At 45.0% G+C, this 23,842-nt stretch overlaps 1 protein-coding gene across 3 annotated transcripts in view; it reads left to right on the top strand.

Moving 5' to 3' along the window:
• The window catches only part of ppp1r12a (protein phosphatase 1, regulatory subunit 12A), a 48,769-nt gene extending 26,709 nt beyond the window's left edge, over positions 1-22,060 (top strand). Inside the window, exons 5-26 of one of the 3 annotated variants that reach the window (XM_083691764.1) lie at positions 576-720; positions 1,087-1,161; positions 1,362-1,453; positions 2,323-2,480; positions 2,780-2,877; positions 5,484-5,714; positions 6,047-6,138; positions 6,546-6,662; positions 7,273-7,425; positions 7,815-7,973; positions 8,234-8,377; positions 9,142-9,232; positions 9,927-10,109; positions 10,266-10,437; positions 11,498-11,619; positions 11,904-11,969; positions 14,044-14,060; positions 14,230-14,350; positions 14,539-14,643; positions 14,800-14,847; positions 16,406-16,456; positions 19,664-22,060. In XM_083691764.1, the coding sequence (XP_083547890.1) occupies positions 576-720; positions 1,087-1,161; positions 1,362-1,453; positions 2,323-2,480; positions 2,780-2,877; positions 5,484-5,714; positions 6,047-6,138; positions 6,546-6,662; positions 7,273-7,425; positions 7,815-7,973; positions 8,234-8,377; positions 9,142-9,232; positions 9,927-10,109; positions 10,266-10,437; positions 11,498-11,619; positions 11,904-11,969; positions 14,044-14,060; positions 14,230-14,350; positions 14,539-14,643; positions 14,800-14,847; positions 16,406-16,456; positions 19,664-19,750 (2,527 nt within the window). In that variant the 3' untranslated portion in view covers positions 19,751-22,060. Of the gene's footprint in view, positions 1-575; positions 721-1,086; positions 1,162-1,361; positions 1,454-2,322; positions 2,481-2,779; positions 2,905-5,483; positions 5,715-6,046; positions 6,139-6,545; positions 6,663-7,272; positions 7,426-7,814; positions 7,974-8,233; positions 8,378-9,141; positions 9,233-9,926; positions 10,110-10,265; positions 10,438-11,497; positions 11,620-11,903; positions 11,970-14,043; positions 14,061-14,229; positions 14,351-14,538; positions 14,644-14,799; positions 14,848-16,405; positions 16,457-19,663 lie in introns of all 3 variants that reach the window. The other 2 variants (XM_083691763.1, XM_083691765.1) reach the window with 2 other exon arrangements.
• Positions 22,061-23,842: the final 1,782 nt, after the last annotated feature.

The raw sequence follows: 23,842 nt of genomic DNA, 5'->3' as shown, positions 1-23,842 counted from the left end.
ATACCCTTATGTTTCTTAGTATTAAGTGTTTGTTGACACAGGCCTAGGTTGAGGCTGCCGCTCATAGCCATGACTCAGGTTGTTTTTGATCAGTGTGTCTGCTCATCATGATTACATCTATTGCTCTGGCCTGCCAGCGCAGACAGACTGCTTAGGGAAGGTACTGCAGAACCCTGTCCATCTGCTCTTGGGAATGGAGCCAAGTTGGCTCCCACACACTCCACTGTCATAGTTAGATGGCACCAAGATCTGTCATACACAATAGGAGACACTCCAAGAGCTCTCAACCGTTCCCTGGCCTAAAAGTGATTTATCGAAATTGGGAGCCTTGAATCTTTGCACATATTTCGTTTTGCTTTTGCAAATTTGAAGGATCTTTTGAATTTATTTGTGTTTTTACGGTCTGTTTATACCTTATGAATACAACGCAAGGTCAGAATGCTGGCGGTGTTACAAAAGCCTGGACCGGACGACGGACAAGATTAGATTGCGGCACCAAATCCAAGAACCAGATTTGTTAAATCTCATAAACACTATTTTTGTTTCTCTCCGCCTTCCCCTCCTTCTGCCTTCAGGCTTTTAATCCAAGCAGGGTATGATGTAAATATTAAAGACTTTGACGGCTGGACTCCGCTCCACGCTGCCTCACACTGGGGCAAAGAGGAGGCCTGTAGGATATTGGTTGAGAACCAGTGTGATATGGACCTCATCAATAAAGTGGTAAGTACAGTGTGGGGCACTTAGTGGCGTAGCACACTAATGCGCATACCATGTAATCGCAGGGTTCCTGGTTCGATTCCCACCCTCAACACGTCTTGAATGTCATCCCTCCTCTCTCTTCCGTCCTTCCTGTCAATCTCTATTGTCTCTATCCCAATTAAGCAGAAATGCCCTAAAAACATATTAAAAGAAAAGAAAAGTCGTAAGTATAATGTGTCCAGACCCACATAGGATATCATCCAAGCCTCAGTTGAATTTTGGACTATGGAAGATGTCATGTACTCTTTTTCAAATAAAGCGGCATATGTGCGTGCGGTCTTCTCATACAGTAATACTAGTTCTGAGAATTGTGTATTTTGTCCCCAGGGTCAGACTGCTTTTGATGTAGCAGATGAAGATGTCGTTGGCTACTTAGAGGAGTTACAGAAGAAGCAGAATCTGGTAAGCCTTTCTGTGACTACTGCTGACGTAAACTGTTAATATATCTTTAGAAAGTGAAACCGAGAGTCATGGTGTACATGATATACTGCTAAAAGCTTTGCAGACGCCCTTGCAGAAACTCAAATGCTTTTTTGCTATATGAGTGACTCAGGAACTGGCCGCCATCAATTGTGATAACGATGCATATTTTCCTGTTTCAGCTCATGAGCGAGAAGAAGGATGTAAAGAAGTCTCCCTTGATAGAAACGACAACCACTGGGGACAACAATCAAACTATTAAATCTATCAAGAGGTAAATGTCCTGGCCTGGGAGGAGAGGCTGATCATTTGGTGTCATTTAAAGAAGAGTTGTAGGGATGCACCGATAAAAAGAATTCTAGTAGAACACTCAGTTTGGGTACTTACCGATACTCGGTACTCTTTACTTTTGGTAAGGAGTGTTGCACATCAATGTCCCTTTGGGCCAAGAAACAAATCAAATTCACGAAGACAGGGACATACAGAAACATGTTGGCTCATTAGTGTCTGTTCTGATTAGTTTTAGCAGCTTCAGTCGCTTATATTAGGCTACAAATAAAGCAGATTAGTTCTCTGGATCCTCCCATATTTGGTTGATGTTTTGGCTGATTGCTGAAATGCAAGTAATTTTCTTCTCATCTCTGCTTTGTCTATCCACGCAACACACTAAGCACAAATGTTAAAGTTGCACTGTATTTTTTTTTAAATGTATTATTATTATTATTTTTTTTTAATGATTTTATGCCAGTGCTCGAACAGTCAAAACATTTTAAATGCCCTTCCTTATTGGACACTAGTATTGTTTTGGGGTATCTGGGCATTTCTCTGATACCAAGTATGAGTATTTGAGCCTCCCATCATCCCTAAAAAAATGGTCATGGTTGATTCTGCCCTGTTTTATTATGTTGTCCTTACCCCAGGGTAGCCATAGGGCAAGCTGTGTCATCCTGAAAGTTCACTGTAACTCATAGAAACGCCATGTTAAAGGTTAGTTGTGCTAGTTTGTTTTAAGTTGAGGTGCCAGAACAGGTCCATTTTAAACCATAAACTTCTGAAGTCTGTGTTTTCAGTTTCCGAGTGGAGTCATTTCAACTAGGCTATTGTACCAATCCGTTGGTGTTTATTGGTGTGTCTTCCTTCCAGCAAAGAGACGCTCCTCCTGGAGCCAGAGAAGAGCGCACCGCGCATCGAGACCCTGGAACCAGAGAAGGTGGATGAGGAAGAGGAGGGCAAGAAGGACGAGTCCAGCTGCTCCAGTGAGGAGGAAGAGGAGGAAGACTCAGAGTCTGAGACTGAAGCAGGTATGTGTCTCTTACCTGCAAACACGGGTTATAGTGAGTCAGGGCCTACTGTAGAATAGGTCAATGTCAGGGTAGATCGACTACAGTATGAACTCAATGACTTTGCCCCAGTATGAACTCAAAACCTTGGCCCTGGCTCATGGCTTACATTAGAATTAGGTCAAGTCTTAAGACTTTTCGATCCCCTATCCATTTAATTCACATGAACTTGTTGAAAATGTTGTATGTTGTCAGTGTCCTTTTTGGATTTGTGTTGACTTCCATAACTCGTATCCCCCTCCTCCTCTTCTCTTCCCCAGACAAGAGCAAGTCGTCTGCTCCCGTGAGCAACAGTAACAGCACTGTGCCAGCGCCAGCCAGCGTTACGGTGTCCTCCCCAACCAGCCCCACTAACCAGGTGACTCCCACCTCGCCTGTCAAGAAGGTACGGCCTGGAGGATAGGTCTAGGTCCCCCTCTCACACCCCTAGTTCTCAGGCACAGTCGTATCTGATTCTGCAAACTATATTACCATCCTAAAGGTCTGAGTACAAAAGCGCACAATTTCATGTTAATGTGTCTCTTGGTAGAGATTGACTGAGCAAGTGGTTTCAGCTTTCTTATGTCTGTTTTTGAGAATCTCAAGGTGGGTGTTATGCTGCCGTGTAAGTGATGATGTAACCGTGTCATCTTGAACACACTGACTGCGCTCCCTTTTGTTGCAGTATGAATTCCCCATCCTGGTGAGGCCCTGGCAGCCGAGCACCAGGAGTCATCTCCATGCCTCAAGCATACACAGATCAATATAATTCACGATCTATTTAGTTTAACTCTGCTTCAACAAACCCAATTTTAAGCTCGGCCAAAGTTACAGGGTTTAGATAAATGAGGTTGCATTTGATATGAAGATGGTCCCATCATGAAGTCGCACTGGGGTTGACTCTCAACACTGCCGTATGCTGTGTACAGAGAGCTAACAAGTGTCACACAGGCCCAGCGTTTGAGAGTTACGATTAGTTGAAGAGTAGGGCGTCTGGTCTTTCACAAACATGGCAATGGTTGCACAGGGGTAGTGGCCAATGTTGAACAGTGTTAAACCTGCTCTCCAACACTATTATTGGCTGGTTGGATAAGACTCCTAAGACAGTAGTGGTTATTATTAACAGGACTCAAAAAGCATGGAATTAAATAATGGAATTACATTATTTCCCCATGTGTCTGCTGCCCTCTGCAGGGCAGATGAGGCTCTGCAGCTAGATGAGTTTGTACTGAGTGACCTCAGTCATATTAGCCATTCAGTGTGGCCCTATTATTCTCAAAGGGCATTACTGCTCTTGCCATAAATGCCACCACTATTACTCAACACCATTAAACTGTGAATGACGGTTAGGCTAAATACAATGCCATGTCTATGCGCCCCCTTTTGTTTTTATCTGGCTGTAGTCCCATTTTTTGGCATTCTCATGTTTTCCCCATTGGCCGAAGACCGATGAATGTTCGCGTACTGTAATGAAAAGGAAATGTCTCCCATTTGGATTCATCATTTTATTTGATTACATGTCCTTGGTTGTGGACTCTGCCTTTAAGCCAAAGTCCGGACTATGAGAGAAAAAAAAATGTCCGCCAGTGTCCCCGATATTTCCAAGAACAAACGCTCATTATCTCATGTCTTTTTTTTTTAGGAATGCCCTTTTTCCTCTCCCTCTTTAATGTCTAGCACACACACAACACAATGTCTGCTGTCTAACAAGAGTGACACAACCGTTAACAATGTCCAGTTTGAGACTAGCAATGTGTATTGTCCTTCCAAAGCTCTAATACAATGGAGGTGTCACTCATAAACTGAGAACAAAAACGATTGACTCCCTTGTCAGTAAACATTGTGTGGTGTGTCCAGGCCTTAAAAATCTCTCCGTTTGCGCCATGAAGTGTCTGTTTCTTTTGCTGCTGCTTCTGTTTGTACAGTATTTCTGTTTCTTTCTATCTTGCTCTCCCTGTCCACTCCTCTTTTTGTCTCTGTCTTACTCTTGCCCTCTCTCCACCGCCCCTCTCTCATCATGGCTCTTGTCTTGGTTGGCTTTAGTCTGATTGTATTACTCCCCTCATGCCTATGGTGGAGCCAAGCTGTCCTGCATTGTGGCGTCAAGGCTTGCGCAAAACTGGCATTTCTCTTATGCCCAAAAAACCTATGGTGAGGCATTGGTGTGTTCCAGAGTTGTTCCCCTGCCCCTTGCACCGACAACGACTTGCCTAACCAAACCACCTCTGCCTTGATCTAGACAACGCTACTAAGCCCCTCCCTCCCAACGTGGTGTTTCTGCACGCGTCTTCAAACTCACTTTCCTAAATGCTTTCACTGTTTTGTCTCTGTGTGAAACAAAAGCGTCCTCCAGCTACTCTGACCTTCTTAATGTCTCAATGTGACCATTTATGTTGGCAATGTAACAGAGTCCCCAATGCTTTTGTAATGACACCTTGTAAACCTTAACACAGCCCTCTAAATCCTGTCAGGTTGAGTGGACCCATCCAGTCTCATCTACGAACACTATCCGAGAACTTTATTAGTCACAAATGATACCCCTCTCTCTTGGATTAAACTTAGGAAGAGTTTGGGATAAGGTTAGGGTTACTCTGTCCTAGAGTGAAAGGTATTCTTATTTTAGTGTTGTTGAGCTATGTAAACTGTTATTCAGAGGAGAAAGTGTGTCTCGAGCATGCATCTGGATCCTCTGACCCCACCCTCTCCTCAAAATATCTCCACATTAGTCGTCAATCCCTGAAAGGTTGTCAAGGGCTGCACTCCATAAGAAGACAGACGGCGTCTGCGGATGATTCCAGCCAACCTCCTCTGCTTTTGCCTCTGATTAACCTAACCTCCGTGGACTGCTCTGTGTTATTGACCCAGCCACTAAACCCTGGACTGCTGCCTCCGTTCTCTCTGAAAACAAAATTTATTTTGAAATGTGTGTAAGCGAAGGTTAACCGCTCATTTTAACCTCCGTTTCCCTGCCCCTTCGCCCCTCAGGTGGCCCAGCCTGCTGGTAAGGTCTCCCCTAAAGTGGAGAGTAAGGAGGACAGTAAGGACGAGTCCCCATCCTCCTGGCGCCTCGGCCTGAGAAAGACGGGCAGCTACGGGGCGCTGGCTGAGATCACCGCCGCCAAGGAGGCCCAGAAGGAGAAGGACACGGCCGGGGTGATGCGCTCGGCCTCCAGCCCACGCCTCTCGTCCTCCCTGGACAACAAGGAGAAAGAGAAGGTCTGCGACGCCGCTCTTTCCATGACCCCGTCTCCCCCCCCCCCTCCACTCTGTCATCATGCACTGTACTGTAGTACGTCTTCAAAGCAGCTGGCGATAGAGCTCAATGTGAAAAGGAAGTAATCATTTGTATTGATGTCAATTTGATGGTTTCAGGCTGTTGTGAGACGTTGTTCCTAGAATGTTTGAGAACAGTTTTAGCCTTCGTCAGGCTAGCCAATTGTTTGAAGTTAATTGGTGCAAAGCTTTGGAAGCCTTTTGTCGTATCTGCGGATATGTGTTCATTGTATTTAGGTGCCCACAATAATGTATGCCAACTGTCTTATCTTCAGGAGAAAGATAAAGGAACCCGACTTGCCTACGTTGCACCCACAATCCCCAGGAGGTTGGCCAGTACATCAGACATCGATGAGAAGGAGAACAGGTGAAGAAGACCTGCACTGTTCTTCTGTCTGAATGGGAAAGTGCATTGACAGGAGCACCTCCTGCTGCTCACTGCTGTGTGTTGCAGGCCAAGTGTGGGCACCAGCTCCCAGCACTGTGCATGTTGTTGCTTAATGCAGCTGCTCTGCTGCCCCATGAGAGGTCAATGGAAAAATAATGAACACATGGAAAAGTGTAGGAATTCTACTATTTAACAACTGATATCGGAATGTTCACATTTAGCCAGCAATAGACTTACAGTCAGTTACATGTTTATCTGATACATTGATGCATATTTCACTGATTCGTCAATTGAGTAGTTACTTAGTAGTGCTCAAGGCACAGAGGGGGAATGTGTTTGTGGTTTGTGGAACCTGGGGGGGTACTATTGTAGCTTCTGGTTCCCAGGGACTCTGCTGCTAGTCTGGTACGTAGTGGCTCCTACACCAGGAGACGCTGGGACGATGACCTGAAGAACAGTGAAGGAAGCGCTTCCACCAACAGAACCCCCAGCTATCAGCGCAGGTTAGCCATGCTACGCTACCCGTCCTCTGCTCCAACCTTCCCCAACCCCACCCCATCAAATCAGTGCCCCCAACATCAAACATCAAATCAGTGCCCCCATCAATCTCATGCATCCATCTAGTACTGGTCATTTGATATAGCTGTTAAATAACCAAACTAACAACATGTGGATCATCATCCACACAGACTCCTTCTTTAGTTGTTTTTTGGTCATTCCTCATGTTGATTTTGATTTCAGTGTGTCATTTGAGACGTGCATGTACAAGCTAAAAGAGCAGTAGCTACTTAGAGAGCCATGCAAATCAGCCAAACGCGCCTCTCTCACTGCCAGAGAGTCACTTGCATGACTCTACTAGTCGTCAGGTTTTTGTGCCTGTAGTTTTTCTACATCTGTTTCTAATTAGCCATTTTCCCAGGCCCTACAGCCTGAATGGCTCCAAAAAACACAACTACAATACCCATAATCCCTACGGCACAAAAAACCCAGGACACCGACAAAGTTTGTCAGAGCTTAGTATTATCTTTGTATGCGTCTGTATATAAGTGTGTGTGTGTGCGTTCCCTGCTAACATGCCTCTCTCGCCCGGCCCCTCCCCCCCCCACACGCCAGCACGTCCCACACGCTAGCTCTAGGGCGGAGTGGCAGCACGCGGGACGTGCCAGCCAAGTCCTCGTCCGCCTCCAGCTTGGACCCTAACACCTGTAACACTAAACCATGGCAGTCGCCCTCCTCCCACTACCAGTCTTACAGCATTTACCGCAGGTACCAGCCCCACTCAGCGCCACGTCTGTCCAGTGCCACTCTCTGTCCGTCCGTCTGTCTGTCTCTTTGTCTCTTTCTCTCTCTGCTACCTACATTGGAATGCGTCCCATGTGTCTTTTGTACCGTTTGTTGTTTTGTTCACCACCCCATCAACTAAGGTGAGATCAAGACAATGGAATGAGAATGTGACTTGAATGTGTCTTGTGTGTTTTGATTGTCCGGTTTCTTTGCCGAACCTGACCTGGTTACTGTTTTAGGTAAGGGTAATGGGTTCTCTCATTCGCTCCCCGGTTTCACCCTCTCCTTCCATCCTTTCCCTCCCTCCCTCTTCGTTCCTCTCCACTCTCTCACTCCTCCTCTGACTGTGGTCCCTGCTGTGCGTTCCACAGTGGTTCCTTTGGCAGGAGGCACGAGGATCTGAGCTCCACCACCTCCTCCACCTCCACCACCACCAGCTCGTCTGTTACCTCACCCACGGGCCACCGCGGCCTGCTCTCCAGCCTGGGCTCCTCCTCCACCCGCACTGGCTCCACCAGCCTCACCAGCAGGTACATACACACGCACATATTTCACTCCATACTGCTGCACTAATTGGCGCACAAACACATTCCATACCTCTCCACCACACACACAGACACACACATGTCCAGTTAGGCAGTATGTTTTTTTTTTCTTCTTCTTACTTCCACCTTTTGGCAGGAGATGGATGGGAAGTGATTATCTCATCAGGCCAGATGCTGTTAGAACAGGATACCCTGTGGTGTGAACCCTTCCATCTCGTGTGTGTGTGTGTGTGTGTGTGGAGCAGGTACTGGTCGGAGGAGAGTGCGGAGAGGGAAAAGGACAAGGAGAAGGAGTCTGCGGCAGTCATCCCCACAATGAACACTGGGTCTACTACCACCACGTCCACCACTGGCACTATCATTGGCTCTGACGGCAGGGAGAGACGCAGGTCCGACACACACACACACACACACACACACCCCACATACCTTGTCTATTACTTTACACTATAGTCTCTCTTATTCTCCCTTATCTATGTGAATGGAAATGCCTCACACCTCCCAAACCATGTGATTACTGTAGTCTCTTCGCATAGTATCTTTTAGGATCAAGCGCTGTTTGCAGTGTGCCGGATGTGTTGCTACTGTTTGAGAATCGGGTGTGATCTCCGGCAATGTGTACACACTGTAGAGGAGAGGGAGAGAGAGTCTGTTTGAACGGGGTTAAGAGCTTGTCTTCCCTGTGAAATAAGCCACCTGTTGTGGGTGGGGGTTAGCCCTGACTTCTCCTGCAAGTTCTCCTTATATGGAAGATGCTCTGAAGGCGCACATTTCGTCGAGACCGGAGCTTGACTCACAAGTGAATGAGTTCATATTTCTGTGTGGGATCAAGAAACCTCTGCTCTCCTGAAGAAAGAAAGCACATGACTTCCCAACCTTTTGTGACTTCCCTCTATATTTGCTCATGCGGTTTGAAGAGTCTTAATTCCAAATAAAAGGTGGAAGGAGATTGAAGGACTGCTGCAGAGCACAAAACAGATTGATTGATTTGAAAATGGAGAGGATCAAAAACCACAGCGTCCTTAGCCACTCAGCAAGCCACCATTTTAGATACCTACCTAATCAGTCATCCAACAGTCATCCATGTCAGACCTGGGTTCTAGGTGGTCTCTGTGCTCATGTGTTCTGTTCCTCCTGTCTTTTCTTATTGCAGATCGTACCTCACGCCTGTCAGAGATGAAGAGTCCGAGTCCCAGAGGAAAGCCCGGTCCAGGCAGGCGAGACAGTCCAGGAGGTCCACCCAGGTTAGTCCAGACCTCCCTCTCCCTCTGGGGTGTGCCTGCCCTGGGCCTAATGGCTAACCAAACACCCTAATGAAAAACACATCTAATGAAAAACATCATGGTGACGTGCAGTGTGTACTGAGCGTCAGTGATGGCTGGTTAGTTTATGGAATCATTAATGTTTAATACATCCATCCTAAAATGTAGTGTACTGCCATGATGTGGCTTCTTTTAAATGTAGCTGAACTTGATGTCGTTAAATGTTATTGACAGGTTTTTTTTTCATGTTTATAGCAGAAACATCACAATTTGTGTAAAGTGGCACAAATACCAAAGCGTGGCAGTGTTTTTATGAGGAGATGCTTGTTTACAAGCTGAAGGAAATTGGCCTGTTCCTTTTTCTCATCTAACAAGCCATAGTTTCCATGCTGTCTCTAATACACTCAGAATCAACAAAATATGTTTCAACTTAAACCCCCTAAATGACCTATTAAATTGTATGCTCATTATTATGGAAATAAAGTTGACACTTTATTTAAGTTGACACATGACTGTCTGAAATGAGTTAGAAACTTTCCCCGGAATAAACTTTCTCTACATTATAATTCATTACAGACTACCATTTTGTGGTGTCTTTATTCAAAATGGCTGAACAGGGACAGGGCTTTGACTTTTCCACACAGAAATTCACTCTTTTCTGTACCTTCTCTTTCAGGGTGTGACACTGACTGACCTCCAAGAGGCGGAGAAGACCATCGGCAGGAGCCGCCCCATTCGAACCCGCGAGGAAGAGAAGGAGGAGAAGGAAAAACAGGACAAGGAGAAGCAGCAGGAGGAGAAGAAGGAAACTGAGACCAAGGAGGATGACTACAGGTCGAGGTACCGCAGCTTCGAAGAGGTATGTGGCTTCCCCATTTTGCCATGTAGAAAACCTTAATGGGTTTTGCAAATGTCGCAAAAATAAGTGACTTTTTTTGTGACTTTTCCTTACGTCAAGGTTGTAGTTCTCACTAGGTACAGTTAGTAACCATGCTGTTGTGTCTCCTCTGTCCAGACTTACCAGCGCTACCGGCCCTCCTCCACCTCCACCACCTCCACCCTCAGCACTGCCTCCACCCCGTCTTCCAGCGCCACCCTGTCCTCCTCCTCCAGCTCCCTCAACAGGCCCAACAGCCTGACGGGCATCACCTCCTCCTACAGCCGCTCCTCCAGGGACACTGAGAAAGGTCCAGCATGGAGAACAGATCTAGAAAACACACTGGAACTACACACACACACTAGCCTCAGGCACAACCCAGAGTATCTAGAGATCTACGCTTGTCTCTGTGCATCAATATGAAATCTGTACTGTATATAGCTATGTACATACCTCACTGCATTAATAACAGACAGTGATTGATGCACATGCTTACTAGTAGAAACACACACACACCCGCGCGTGCACACAGACATGTACACACACTTTTCAAACACTCCACTGCTATTAAAGGTGCACCAATGAAATGCCAAAAAAAAGTTTCAAATATAGACACACAATATAAATTCCAGGTATGGCTGAGTATCGGGCCTTCTTATGAAGCCATGCAAGCACAGACAGGTTCAGATAAATTCCAGCCGGCACTGGCGCATTGGTCCCCACAGGCCAGATTCACATGGGAAATTTGCCACATGCAGATTAAGAAGATGGAGAAGCACGGCTCGGGTTGCCTTAAATGAAATAGTTCTCTTCTCAAAGAATAAACCCTTAAAGCATCCCTGGGACAGAATGAAGCCTTTCTATTTTCCCCAGAGAAGAAAACAGTGTCCACTTTGTTTTTGTTTTTTTCTCATGGCCAAAGCTGCTTTCTTTGAACCCAAGCCAACCCTCAATTGTTCTCCTAAGCCTGCTTGTGCAATCAAATGAACAGAAGATCTTACTTAGGTTATACTGAATTAAACGTTTGATGTGATCCTCTGGTACTTATTGATTGGTAGTCAAAAAATTCCTCCTTCTAGCATTGTGACTGCCAATGGCCCCTGGTCTGAGCATTGATTACGTTATCTTATGATGACTAATGGATAGATGATTCACTTACTTAAACAAATGTATTTCTTGTAAGTCGCTTTGGAAAAATGCATCTGCTAAATGCCGAAAATGTAGTGATCTGTGTGATATCTGATTTTCACGCAGCGTTGTGGTCCATTTAGAATGCTTACTCAAATTCTGATCGATTCAAAATGGTCCATAGTAATTACAACCCGACCGTGCCAAGTCATACAAATACTCCCTGTTTCTGTGATGGACAGAATCTGACAAGACGGAGGAGGAGAAGGAGGGAGAGGACAAGTCCCAGCCCCGCTCCATACGGGATCGCAGGCGGCCCCGTGAGAAGAGACGCTCCACTGGGGTGTCCTTCTGGACCCAAGATGTAAGAGAGACACACACACACACACACACACACACTGTATGGAATGAACAGAGGCATCACTGCCCACCTATAAGGCAGGAAAGAAATAAGAACCTGATTTGAGATCAAAGGCTATTTTAGATTCAGCAGTACTGCTGCAACAAGGAACTACTCCACAGAAGTGCAGCTCCTGAAATTCTGTGTGCAGCTCTTTGGGGAATAGTAGCTAGATGTCAGAAACAAATTGTGACCTGCGGTCGTTGGTGACCCCCACCCCCCCTCCCGTGTCGTTTCTTGTATTCCAGAGTGATGAAAATGACCCCGACCAGCAGTCTGACTCAGAGGAAGGCAGCACCAAGGGTGAACCTCAGGTAACCTCTCACCACACATGATTTTCCACCTTTCTGCCTCTGCTCTGAAGCAGAGGGGCCAATGAGGGAGGCGGGACTCTTTTGTTCAGACATCTTTTGTCTTCGTCACTGTCCAGACCTTTTCTGTGAGGTTTTTTCCCCCACACGTCTTCATCCTGTAGGTCTCCCTCTCTTTATCTTTCACTTCTCACCTTCTATAGTCAAGGCCAAGCAAGGCTTCTCTTTGATTTGTCTTAGCTGGAAGACTTCCTTCCCCCCCTCCCGCCATTCTTTCTTTTCTTTCTTTCTCTCCCTCTCTCTCTGCTGACTTTGGAATTAATAGCTCCCCTTTTCCATCTTCCTGCGATTGTCCCGTTGCTGTGGTGACCTTGCAAACCAAAAGCAATCTCTCAACCATAGTTCAATACGTTCCCATACAAGCCACTGCACAAAGGAAATCTGGCCTACTGATGTCAAGGTACATTGTTGGAGTAATCAGAGAGGTCGAACGTGTTCCATTTTCATTATTAGGAACATTTTAGAGTTAGAAAAAAAACAAAAAAACGATTCACAAACTGTCCTAGGCAAATTCTATAGGCTCGTCACTACTTAGCTACTTGGAGCGTAATCCTATAAATCACCTGCAGTGTTTTTCAGACAGTCTTAAGCCTCCAGGTCTCAATTCAGTGACACACACTCATAGTTACAGAACCCCCTACAGAGTTGGTGTGCCGTTTCTGGAGGAGGGGAGGAAGGTCGATATGACTCCCTAAGATGGAGTCTCTTAGCCGTGACTTCCTGTTTGTATGGGAGTGTCCTGTGCGGCGCTGCGGAGGGAGCAGACAGTGATGTGGCCGGGCGTTTGGCTACAGATCAGACACACAGCGGGGGGGGGGAGGGGGCACACGGAGGGAGCAGCCAGCTCCTCTCTTTGTTGTTGGGGGCTGCACACTGGGGCGGGGCTGCAGCGGAACACAAAATAGGAAACGGCCCATTATCTCTGCATGGACGGGAAAGAAAGCACTCAGTATAAGCTAAATCTCCCTCTCAGACGGGTCAGAGTTTCTTCCCTCCAGCCATGTCAACTTTGTTCAACAGTCTTTAAGGTAGCGGTCCGCTGTGTGGCAACAAATCACTTCTTTCTCTACATTAGCTGATCATTTTTGAAGGAGAAACAAACCATTTAATCCATCCACAGTCTCAGTGAGAGCAGGGGTTTCTGGCCCCATTCTAAATATTTCATAACCTTTGAGAGAAGGTTCAAAGCAGGTTTTGGTGTTTTTTAGGAAGCAGCTGATTTTCCATCCAAACCTGTAATCAAAACTGTTGTACATATCAATCTGTGTCGCTGTTATGTCTGCTAGACCTGCTGACACCAAGTACTTTTCCTGGCAATTAGCCTCAGGAAGCTGCAGGGCTGGCCCTCTAACCCCCCACTGCCTGCTCTCTAACCCCACTCTGAGGTCCTCTGCTGGGGCAGCTTGAGCTAGGAGAGGGGTAGGCACTAAGGCCCTGAGGCACTGACAGGCTTGGCAGCTGTTCAGGAATGTGTGTGGGGGGACTGTAGCTGCAACAGAGGGGTCAGGTGCTTGGAGAGAGGGAGGCTCAGGGAGCTGGAGAGGGGGAGAGAGAGTGAGAAAGAAACTGAAAATGTGCAAATCATGGTTGCTAATATGGAATATTAACTAAGCAGCATATCTAATTACATGAATCATTTCCTGTTAGTCATATTTAATGCCGTAGAACTTGCCACAGTGGGACAAGCAACTTTAAAAAGTGCAAAAATCTTTTACAAAATGTCTACCAGGTAAAGATTATGTTATTGCAATCTGTACCTTGTACACTTATTCTGATGCCTCCCACCACCAAAGTGATGTTGCTGATATCACCACTCTGCTCCAACCGTTGCCGAGCGCAACAACATCATCTAACAACCCTCGAATGCACACTAATTAATCATCTGCATTCCAGGTGGAGTTCTTGTCTAGACACTAGGAAAACTCAACCGCTCTGCACGTGTCAAGTGGGCTTTGCTTGTTTTTACATGGGGTAAAGACGTTAAAGTTCACTCTCTATTTTTGTTTTTCTTTCACAGAGTGACCGACTGTCCAGGTACGTGTCTACATCAGTTCACCCCTTTTCCTCTCACTATATTTACCCTTCGCTGGTGGGCCAGTGCCACTTTTGGAATGAATAAAGTTCCCCAAGCCCTGAGACTGCAGTGTAAATATTTGATATGGGAGATGAGGTTACATGGGAGGCTTTCTGTCGTTGTCCTCAGGAACGAGAGCAGCACTTCCGCCTCCGACCGCTATGACCACCTGGGTAGCCGTGGCTACGGCGAGGGTCGGAAGTCGTACTCGAGCAGGCTGGACAGAGACGACAGCACTGACTATAAGAAGGTACGACAATACCGCCGCCGCGACACACGTGTGTGTTAGCTCTCGTTCAACCTCAATCACGTCACACCAGACATCTTGCGTACGTTTCTCTTCAGCGTTACTGTCGTGGCTGTGCTGTGGACCTGTAGTTCCAGCTGTGTTTTCCTGAATGACACAGCCTGTGTTTTTTCTCTCTCTCGCCTTCTCAGCTTTACGAGCAGATCCTAGCTGAGAATGAGAAACTGAAGGCGCAGTTACGTGACACAGACCTGGAGCTGACAGACTTGAAAGTACAGCTGGAGAAGGCCACACAGGTGGGGAGGGTGGGTGCTGGGCTGGCCTGGGGGGTGCACAGTAGTACTGTAGTGTACTGTGTTGACATTAGAGTCAATGTCAGTCATTAGGAATAAACAGGACAGTTCCTCTTTGGTTGTTAACACTTCAACTCTGCTTGTGTTTGTGTTGCACAGAGGCAGGAGCGCTTTGCTGACCGGTCGCAGCTTGAGATGGAGAAAAGGGTAATGACTTTTTTTTTTATTTTATTTTTCAACGCTAATGCTCCAATTCTTGTTTATGTTCAGCTTAGTGTAATGGGTGTTTTTACTGTGGTCAAAGACAAACAGTAATTTTAAGTTATTTAATGAATTTATTTTGTTGAAAAAATCATTTAACCTAATTTGAAAGTGATACAAATGAAAGAGCCAGCTATGAATAGTTCACTTCTTTGTTATAATGTCTTTGCTCTTACTGAATACGTAGTAGTAGTGGTTAACAGCATGGTAATGACTGCCAACCGGTTTATGTCTGAAGGTTACAAGCAGGCCCCAATATCAGCTGGGTGGTATGGTCTTAACCTGAGTTTCTACAGTCTACTGCCTCTGCTGCTGGCTGTTGTCTCACATGCCCATGTAGCTGGCGTGGGGGGCGTTCCACCACGCACCAAAGCACAAGCACCTTCTCTCACGTGTTGTTGAACCTTTCAGGCAGCGTGTGTGGTCACCACCTTTCAAGAGTTTTGTTCTCTCTGTCTGTCTGTCTGTGAGGGAGAATACATGGGTGTGTGTCGATTTGTTCAAATCTAAATGTTTTTTCCATTTGCACGTGCACTTTTTTTTATCTTCATCTTGGCAAGCGTTCCTCATCCCCATCTCTCATTCCCATCTCGCATTACTTTGATACTGACCCAAACATCATGTAGAGTAAATGATGGCCCGTAGCTTATCTTCACCGAAACCATCTTCTATTAATGATTTACTTTTACCCCATTCTATTGCTTTGGTCTGCTTAAAGTCCATGTTCTAACCAGATTCCAGTTCACCTTCCTTATTCCCCTGGAATTCCCCAGGTCATTGCGTTCATCATAACTTCACAGCATGGGTCTGCCTTTGCAAATGAGGCCAACTGCTTTTTTATTTGACCCTTTATCCACATTGGTCATGCCAGTATGTAGTGATCCATAAATCATTTCATTAACTTGTTTTCGTCAGAGAACGGCAGTTCATCCCTTTTTAAATTCCCCTTAAACCCACGGCTAACATTTAACCATAGTGCGTTTAATTAATCGGATTCTCACTGTCATCAGTGACGATCAGAAGCAGATAGTATTTTATGTACGAACAGCACTAAACATGTTCTGTAGAGCTTTAGGTTTGTCTCTAGGGTTCTGGCTTTGACATGCTTTCACAGTCATGCGTGTGTTCCCTGCTCCGTCCTCACCCTCCTCTCACCCCCCCCCCCCCCCCTCTCTCCCTCTCTCTCATCATGAAGCTCCACAGACTGCACCTGAGTTATCCCCTTCTGACATGAACACACGGTCTCCTCATTGAATGTCTGTGACTTCAGCTAGGTATTACTAGCCGTGCCAGAGTCACTCAAGGCTAACGCCGACCTGCAGGCCTATGGCCGTGGTTGGTGAGGTACGACATGGATGGGGGGGGGGGCATAACTGATGCAGCGTGTGGAGCCTGTCTATGGTTGGTTGTGTCTGTGTGGTGCTTCCTGTGCTTGTTGTGTAAGCTCACCTGACCTCTTTAAACCCAGGGTTAACATCTCTTTGTCCCCCTGCCCTCCCTGCAGGAAAGAAGAGCTCTAGAAAGGAAGATCTCTGAGATGGAGGAGGAACTCAAGGTACTGCCTCACCTCGTTGGCCCCTCAGGGGGCTGATGCTTGCCCTGTGTGGTTGTTGGGTGTATTTGTGTATCGGGGTTCAGGGAGTTGTGACATGTTTTAAAGGATCAGAGCCAAACGTCAGATATTGTTGAAACACATTGTTGTTCTGTTCTGTACTCCAGCTAGGCTTCTACATCTTTATTGCCCTGGGGAAAAGCAATGGTGCATGAAGATTACTGTAAGATTGATAAATTGCACTTGTTTTTTTCTGATCTGCCAAAATACTGTAGCATTAAGGGAGTTTAATTAATCTCACTGAGGCTGGTGGGTTCTGCAGTCATTTTTATCATCAACCAACTGCTCCATGTATTTGAAATTGTGGGCAGCAGCAGCAATTTGTCCTCAGGCTGTTTGTGTGGCCTCACTGGGGCTGTCAATCACTAAATCTCCCCCTCTCTCTGTTATTATTGCTCCAGTCAAACACTTGTTTTTCACTGTTAAACCCTCAAGCCCCCCCCGGCCCCCATTTTCGGCCGGTGTTTGATCTTAGGCCCTGCGCACCTGAGCGTGTCTGTGTTGTTCTGTGTTTGACACGTTTCGGGTCACTGGATATAATCTATTTGGACGTAACTTGTAAACTCCTCTAAGGACACAGATTGGATGTTCTTGTTCTCGGAAACGGGGCAAGAAAATCCATTATGCCACCGTCAGCAAGTGGTATTCCCAGCACTGCCATTATGTAGTGTTTATTTCTAGGTCATAGTCAGCCCAGAGATTTTCTCTCTCCTCTCTTTCTCTCTCTCTCTCTCTCTCTTTTTCCCCTAGTGTGCTACCGTACTGTAGATTGTCATCTCTTCTACATGCCAGCCTGGGAAGCTCTTGTCATTCCTTCAGTTCCACACACTCTGTCCCATTTCCTAACAATCTTTTCCCTGTTTTTTCTTTCTTCTCTTTGCCTTTCTTATTCTCTTCTTTTCGATTAATTTGTATTGTCCAATTCTTTTCACTTTTCTTTCATTCTCTCTCCTCCCTTCCTTTTCTCCTGGTACACCCCCCCACCCCCCCCTTCTTTTTCTCTGCCTCACTGTTATGCCCTGTCTGTCTGTCTCTCTCTCTCTTTCTTGCTCTCTCCTCTTGTCTCCCTTCCCTCCCTCCCTCCCTCCCTCTCTCCTGTGTTGTGGTTTTCCTGCAGAACCTCCCCCAGGTAAAGCAGGTTCAGGCCCTGAGGCAGGTTAAGGAGCGGCTGCAGGCAGAGAACAGGGCCCTGGCCCGCGTGGTGGCCAAGCTCTCCCAGTCCGCCTGCAGCCACCTGCCAGCCGTGGACCTGTAGCACCCCGCGTCCGTCTCCTCACCCCCACCCCACCCTTCTCATGCTCCATTCGCGCTCCGCCCCGCACCCATAGACAGGCAGGTGCCCCAGCCGCCCAACCACAGGTTTTCACCTCCCTCCCTCCCCTGTTGGAGACTTCCTCCATCCCTCCCTCCCTCTGCCTCCCCAGAGCTTTTGGTTTTCAGATTGGGGAGCGTGTTTTTGAATTTTGACTGGGCACTTTCTCTTTGCAATACACTTAACTACCTGGAAATATACATAGTCATATTTACAAAAAAATATCGGTACTGTTGTGCTTGTTTTCATATTAGCTGTTATTGAACTAAACCTGAATTATAATTGATACATTATTAGGTGTTTTATACAGTTATTTTGTACTAGTCATCTAAATGTGCTGTAAAGGAAAGTGCCCTATTTTTAGTCCTACCACCCGTGTGCAGTCTTGAAGCCTTTACCAGGGAGTGCAGTTGTTTACGTTGGCTTGTTCTGGCTTCTTTGCATGAAGTGGCTTCCTTTTTTGCCTCAAATTGTGGAATTTTTATGGGATGGACATTTTTTCTTTCTGCCCCCAGTCCCAAACTGAATTTCATTTCACTCCTATAGATGACATCAACCCAGCCTTGGCTCACAACAGGTGTACTCAAAGCCAGGTTATCTACTGGTTATCAGAATGGTATATAAATGTGATCTACCCTCCGATTGGCTCTGGTCCGTAACTACACATCTGTTCCCTACATAGTGGGAAAACTTATCACGTCATGATGGTGAAATTCATGTATTCGTTCAGGTCAGACAAGTTGGTTGATTGTCATCTGTACCATATTAGAATGCACTATTATTTTTGCAGTGGACGATGAAGTTTGGATTCTGGACCCCCAGTATATTCTGTGTTTTCTATAGCTAATACTGTGTGTCTCGATTAGGGATCTCTTTTATAAGATTGGACAAGCCGCCATGTTTTCTACTGCATGGCTTTATGAATTTGCATAGCCGGTATTGTTTTTGATGTTAATGTGTAAATTCTACCTGGACATTACTATTTGTGCCTTTTGTATGTGGTGATGGCTAATTAATTTTGTGTTAAAGGCAATTGGACAGTCCTCACTAAGACTAAATCATACTATTGAGTAGCATTGGGATTTAATGAACTCATGTAATTGATTTTCCCAAGTCTATTACAGCAGATTTTATACTGTAAACTCACACACTATAAATACGATGGAAAGCAGTGGTATAATTATGCCATTAGTGAATTATATAACAACAATCATTCTATTAAAGTAGGGTTTTAGTTGCACCCAGAAAATAGCCACAGTTGTAAAGTGAACAGCAGTTAGTTAGAAACTTGGTTCAGGACAATTATGGTGTAAAGAACAGGTGAGGAAAAGGACACATTCTCAATTCTAGCTTGACTGCAAGACAGTGCAATTAGTTGCATCGGCCTACAGTACATGGTCAATCTAAAGGTCCCTATTTGTCAGTAATGCAGCAATTTGGGTTATCGCTCTGTCATGCGTTTTTGCCCTGTATGCGTCAAACAAAGGAACATTGTTTTGTCCTGTGGGTTTTTGCTGTGCTGTGTATTTGAAGACTAGACTACGTTTGTTTCCTGGCTGCCAGTGAGCGGCCACTCTCGTTATGCATGGCTATTTAGCACAGACTTTGGACTGTGGTGTGCTTGCTCTATTCTCGCGTGAGAACAATGATCAGAAAAGAGTGGTTGTTGAGAGACTGTGTGGCCCATCCAAGATGCAGACATGTTGCAATGAATAGTTTTTAGAACCGGACTGACTGGTAACTCCTCACTGTCTGTCAACACACGTCTGAGCACTCACACCCTCTCTCTCTCTCTCCCTTTCTCCTTTTTTTTCTTTTTTTTTTCTTCTCTCTTTCAGACGCTACCAGACCTGAAAGCAGACAACCAGAGACTAAAGGACGAGAACGGAGCCCTCATTCGAGTCATTAGCAAGCTTTCCAAGTAGAACAGACCCCCCCCGCCCTCCTTCTGCCCCCCCCCCCCCCCTACACACACACACACACACACACTCCCCCATGGCAGTGACTAATGGAATTGCACATTTAGATATTAATTGCAACAGACATCAGCAACAAGAAGAATCCTTCTCCCATCTCTGTCCTCCTCCTGCTCCTCCACCGCAGCATCCACATTTGCCCCCCCCCCCCCCTCCACCTCCACCCGTCGTTAGGTTATCATCCACTTCACCCCGTGGCTGCTGTCCAAATAGAACCACTGAGTTTACATTAGCAAAAGGAAAAGGGTTGTGAACGGCATGTAAAAGCGCTGTAGGCGGGGAAGCCTCGAAACTATTTAACCAATACGCCTTAGTTGTACATAAAACACTCGCATCGATCTCTCGGCTGTCACAGAAGAACCGTTATTATTCGACACCTGATTTTTATTTGTGCCACAATCTCTCTTCTTTGATGTAATTTTTTGTTTTGTTTCCTTTGTTCCTCTACCTGCATAGAAGTGGTGTGCGATGTGCGTTTTCCTTTTAACCCCTCCCAAAAGTGCCAGAAGTCCCGCCTCTTAAGGAGGCTCTGCAGCCCAGCAGAAGATTTCCCAGTGCTACCCAGTCTTTGTGCACGTGAAACCCCTCACCCCAACACACAAAACACAGGCACACACACACACACACACACACACACACCCCTATCCACACCACCTCCACCCCCTCCATTTCTGTACCTTTGTGTGTCTTCCTCAAAGAGGGAAATGGATTTCTCGCTTTACAGAACAAGGTGGACTTGGTGGAATTTAAGCTTTCACTGTATGTGCAATATGCATTTATTTCTTATAAAAATGCTTTAATGATGAGTCCATCACTAGTAGGATTTTCACTCCTCTTCCACCTTTCCATCGCTCACCCCTCCCCCCCCCCCCCCCCGCCTCCTTTTTTTTTTTTCTTTAAGTTTGTAGTGTAGTAGTTGGTTTATACTCTGTATTCCTCACTTCGTTTTAGCAGGTACTGAGTGATGCTGTATATACCTGTATGTATTGTTTGAGACCAGCACATGGCATGCGTTTATGGTTCCCGTCTGTTACTATTAAGAATATACAAACTCCAGAGGACAAAAAGTGTGTTTTAACTATTTTCTTCTTTTATAGTCTAAAGACATTGGATTACATTAGGGCCTCTCTCTGAAAGGGGATGGCTGGCAGTGTTCAGTGCTTCTTTTTTTTTTTTTTTTTTTTTCAGTTTTAAAAGTGTTCACGGTAATTGTGAGATAAGAATAATATAATTGCTTCACCACATTTCACATATTGTATTCAGTATCTTTGGAAGAGTGCTGTTCATTTTCTTTTTTTTTTCCTTTTTTTTTTTTAAGCTGTAGTATTAGCTAAGGTGTTGTCACTAAAAGATCTTAGGTATCGCTAACCCAGTCCTTTTTACAATGTCTACATGCACTGTCAATGCCATGTGAGGAGTCTTGATGTCAGGTGTAGCAACCTTGCCACCATCAAATAAAAAGTCCATGCATCCAAAACACATTTTATGCATTTCAGTGGCCTTTTAAGAATACTGTAATAAAGAAAAAGAAAAGTCGCTGTAGTTGGACTGTTGGCCGTCTCCTCTTTTGGTTTAGATTTGATTTATTTTTTGGGGGATTCTTCTTTTTTTTTTTTTTTTCCTTTTAAAATTTCCCATCATCTTGTAAAATAGGCGTGTGGCTTCATACAAGCGAGCTGTGCTGTGACTACCAACCACTGAAGAGTTCATTAAAAATAAACTTGTACATTGTAAAGGCCTCGTGTTGGCTATTTTCTTCCTGTCATTCATGAACTTGTACTCTTTAATGTGAATTTATAGCCCTTAAGAAAAAGAGGGGGAAGGCAAATAAGAATTTTGTGAAACATGTTTTAAATGGACTACCCAGTCAAAAATACTTTCTTGGTATAAACAAGAAGGAAACGGCACATTGAGAAATTTGAATGAATCATGGAATGGCTGATGGACAAATAGATGCTCATGACCTCGCAAAGTAAATCTGATGATTTGATGAAGTGTAAACAAAGGACTTTGACAGTTTGACTGTTAACATTATGCTGACTGTATAGGCTGATTGTTCTAGCAGACCTAACATAGGCACTGATCTCTGGCTTTGTAGCATTTTATTTATTCTAGAAGACAACGGAAAACTGTTAATGGTAACATCTACTTGATAGAAAAGAACAGATCTTGCATCAGTACAAAGCTTGCTATGACAATTTTCAGAAAAAAAGAAATGTATTTTGACATTTGGCACAAAATAAAAGCAAATCATGTTGTGTCCAGTTGTCCTCAATTTTATTACAGTGTTGTATGTAGTCTTGGTGTCTGCTTAGGGCGCCAGGAAATTGTATCATGTCTCTCAAATCTATAGGCAAAGGATAGGATGTTGAACTGGTCCAAAAACAAACCTGTGATCATTTGAGTTCTTATGAAACACCTATGCAGTATGCTACCACTAGATGGAGCACCATTTTCTATACTGATCTGTGTTCTTGTCAGCATTTAGGGTGTTGAACATGAACTCTCATCTAATACAACATGTTGTGACCACTGGGTGTAGGACTGTGTTATGGTTAAGGGTCACTGTGGTAGCCATAAGTTTACAGTCTCTCAAGGTAGTTGTAGGAAAGATTTCACTGGAAAGGGCAATAATGAAACATTCCAGACAGATCTCAGACCTGAAAACACTCATTAGGCTTACACTACCATCAGAAACGCTCTTGGGCATGTCGAACTCCCACTTCTCTGTATGAGAGTGTGAGTCAGGTGATCAAAATGAGTTGATAATGGGCTAATATGAGAACAGTGAATGGCTGTAGTTCAGTCCACCCAGAGGAACAGTATGGTGAGTTTCCATGGAGATTGCAGCTGCCTGTCTGTAGCAAAACAACTAGTTTTGTTGTTCCCTCTGCGTTCCTTTTCCTCATTCTGGTCCTGAAATCACCATAGTAATCGCTGTACTGTGTGTTCCCCCCTGTGATTATGTTCAAAACCAGAAACAGTCTTTTATTGAGCTCCCTTATCTATCCAGTTTGTTCTGAAGAGAGAACTGAAAATGCAGAAAATTCAAGTTCTTCAGAGAGTGATTTGATGAATACCTGCTATTAGAATGTCAGAATTAATTTTGGTAGCTTGCTTTGTGTCAGAAGGCCATTTTCTTTGTTTTTTTTTAGAGCTCTCCCAATATCTGCTGTTGGCAGAGAGACGTCTCCGCTCCAATGGTAGTCTTTAAAGAACAACATGCTCAGATACTGGAATGGGGATAAGTGGTGGTATGTGCCATAATTGCCCAGAGTCATGCAAAAATACTTATATTTTTCCATTTGCCTCTGCACAAGCAGCACAATAGTAATGGGCCTCAGCTTGGTTCGTGTCTTTTGTTGACATGGGACATTCCTCCCTGGCCACCTCAAGCAGATTGCCTCCATCAGGACCTTGACCAAAGCTAATGGGAAAAAGATCACTTGGAGAGCTTCCCAGGTTAAAAAAAATTACCAGAAATAATTATAGAAACAAATGGATTTAATTATTGTAGTGTAGCCTATTCATGGCTTTTCCATCAGTTTCGAGGGAAAGAGGACAATGTTAGGCTATTTCAAATTTGTTGTCATGGTAATATACTTGCTTTACCCACCAACTGTATTTGATATTTTTTTCAGGTCACTTATTTTTTCTGTCATGCTCAAACTTGAACCACACAGCAGATGGTTTGGCATGATTGTGAACCTACATTACTACACACACACACACACACACCCCTCCACTGTGGATCAGACAAACTTAGAGAGTCTTGCCATGGGCAATATATAGATTAAGATATTTATTAGATTTTTTGAACATGTATCCAGCTAGATACAGGTAAGAAGTCATCATAAATGTTCTATTTTGGAAAACAGACTTTGTCAGCAGCTGCATTCTACAAGTTTCCATTAAAGGTCTACCAAAATATATCTGTGCTGAGCTCCTTGTTCCTTTTGATTTCCTCCATTTTGAGTGTCTCGCCAGAACTTGATATTAGCTCACTGAGGCACAAAGAAATGTGAATTTCTCCCAAAATAA

The sequence above is a fragment of the Argentina silus genome, assembly GCF_951799395.1.
Source record: "Argentina silus genome assembly, chromosome: 20".
Classification (NCBI taxonomy): domain Eukaryota; kingdom Metazoa; phylum Chordata; class Actinopteri; order Argentiniformes; family Argentinidae; genus Argentina; species Argentina silus.
This window is presented reverse-complemented; position numbering and strand designations above follow the sequence as displayed.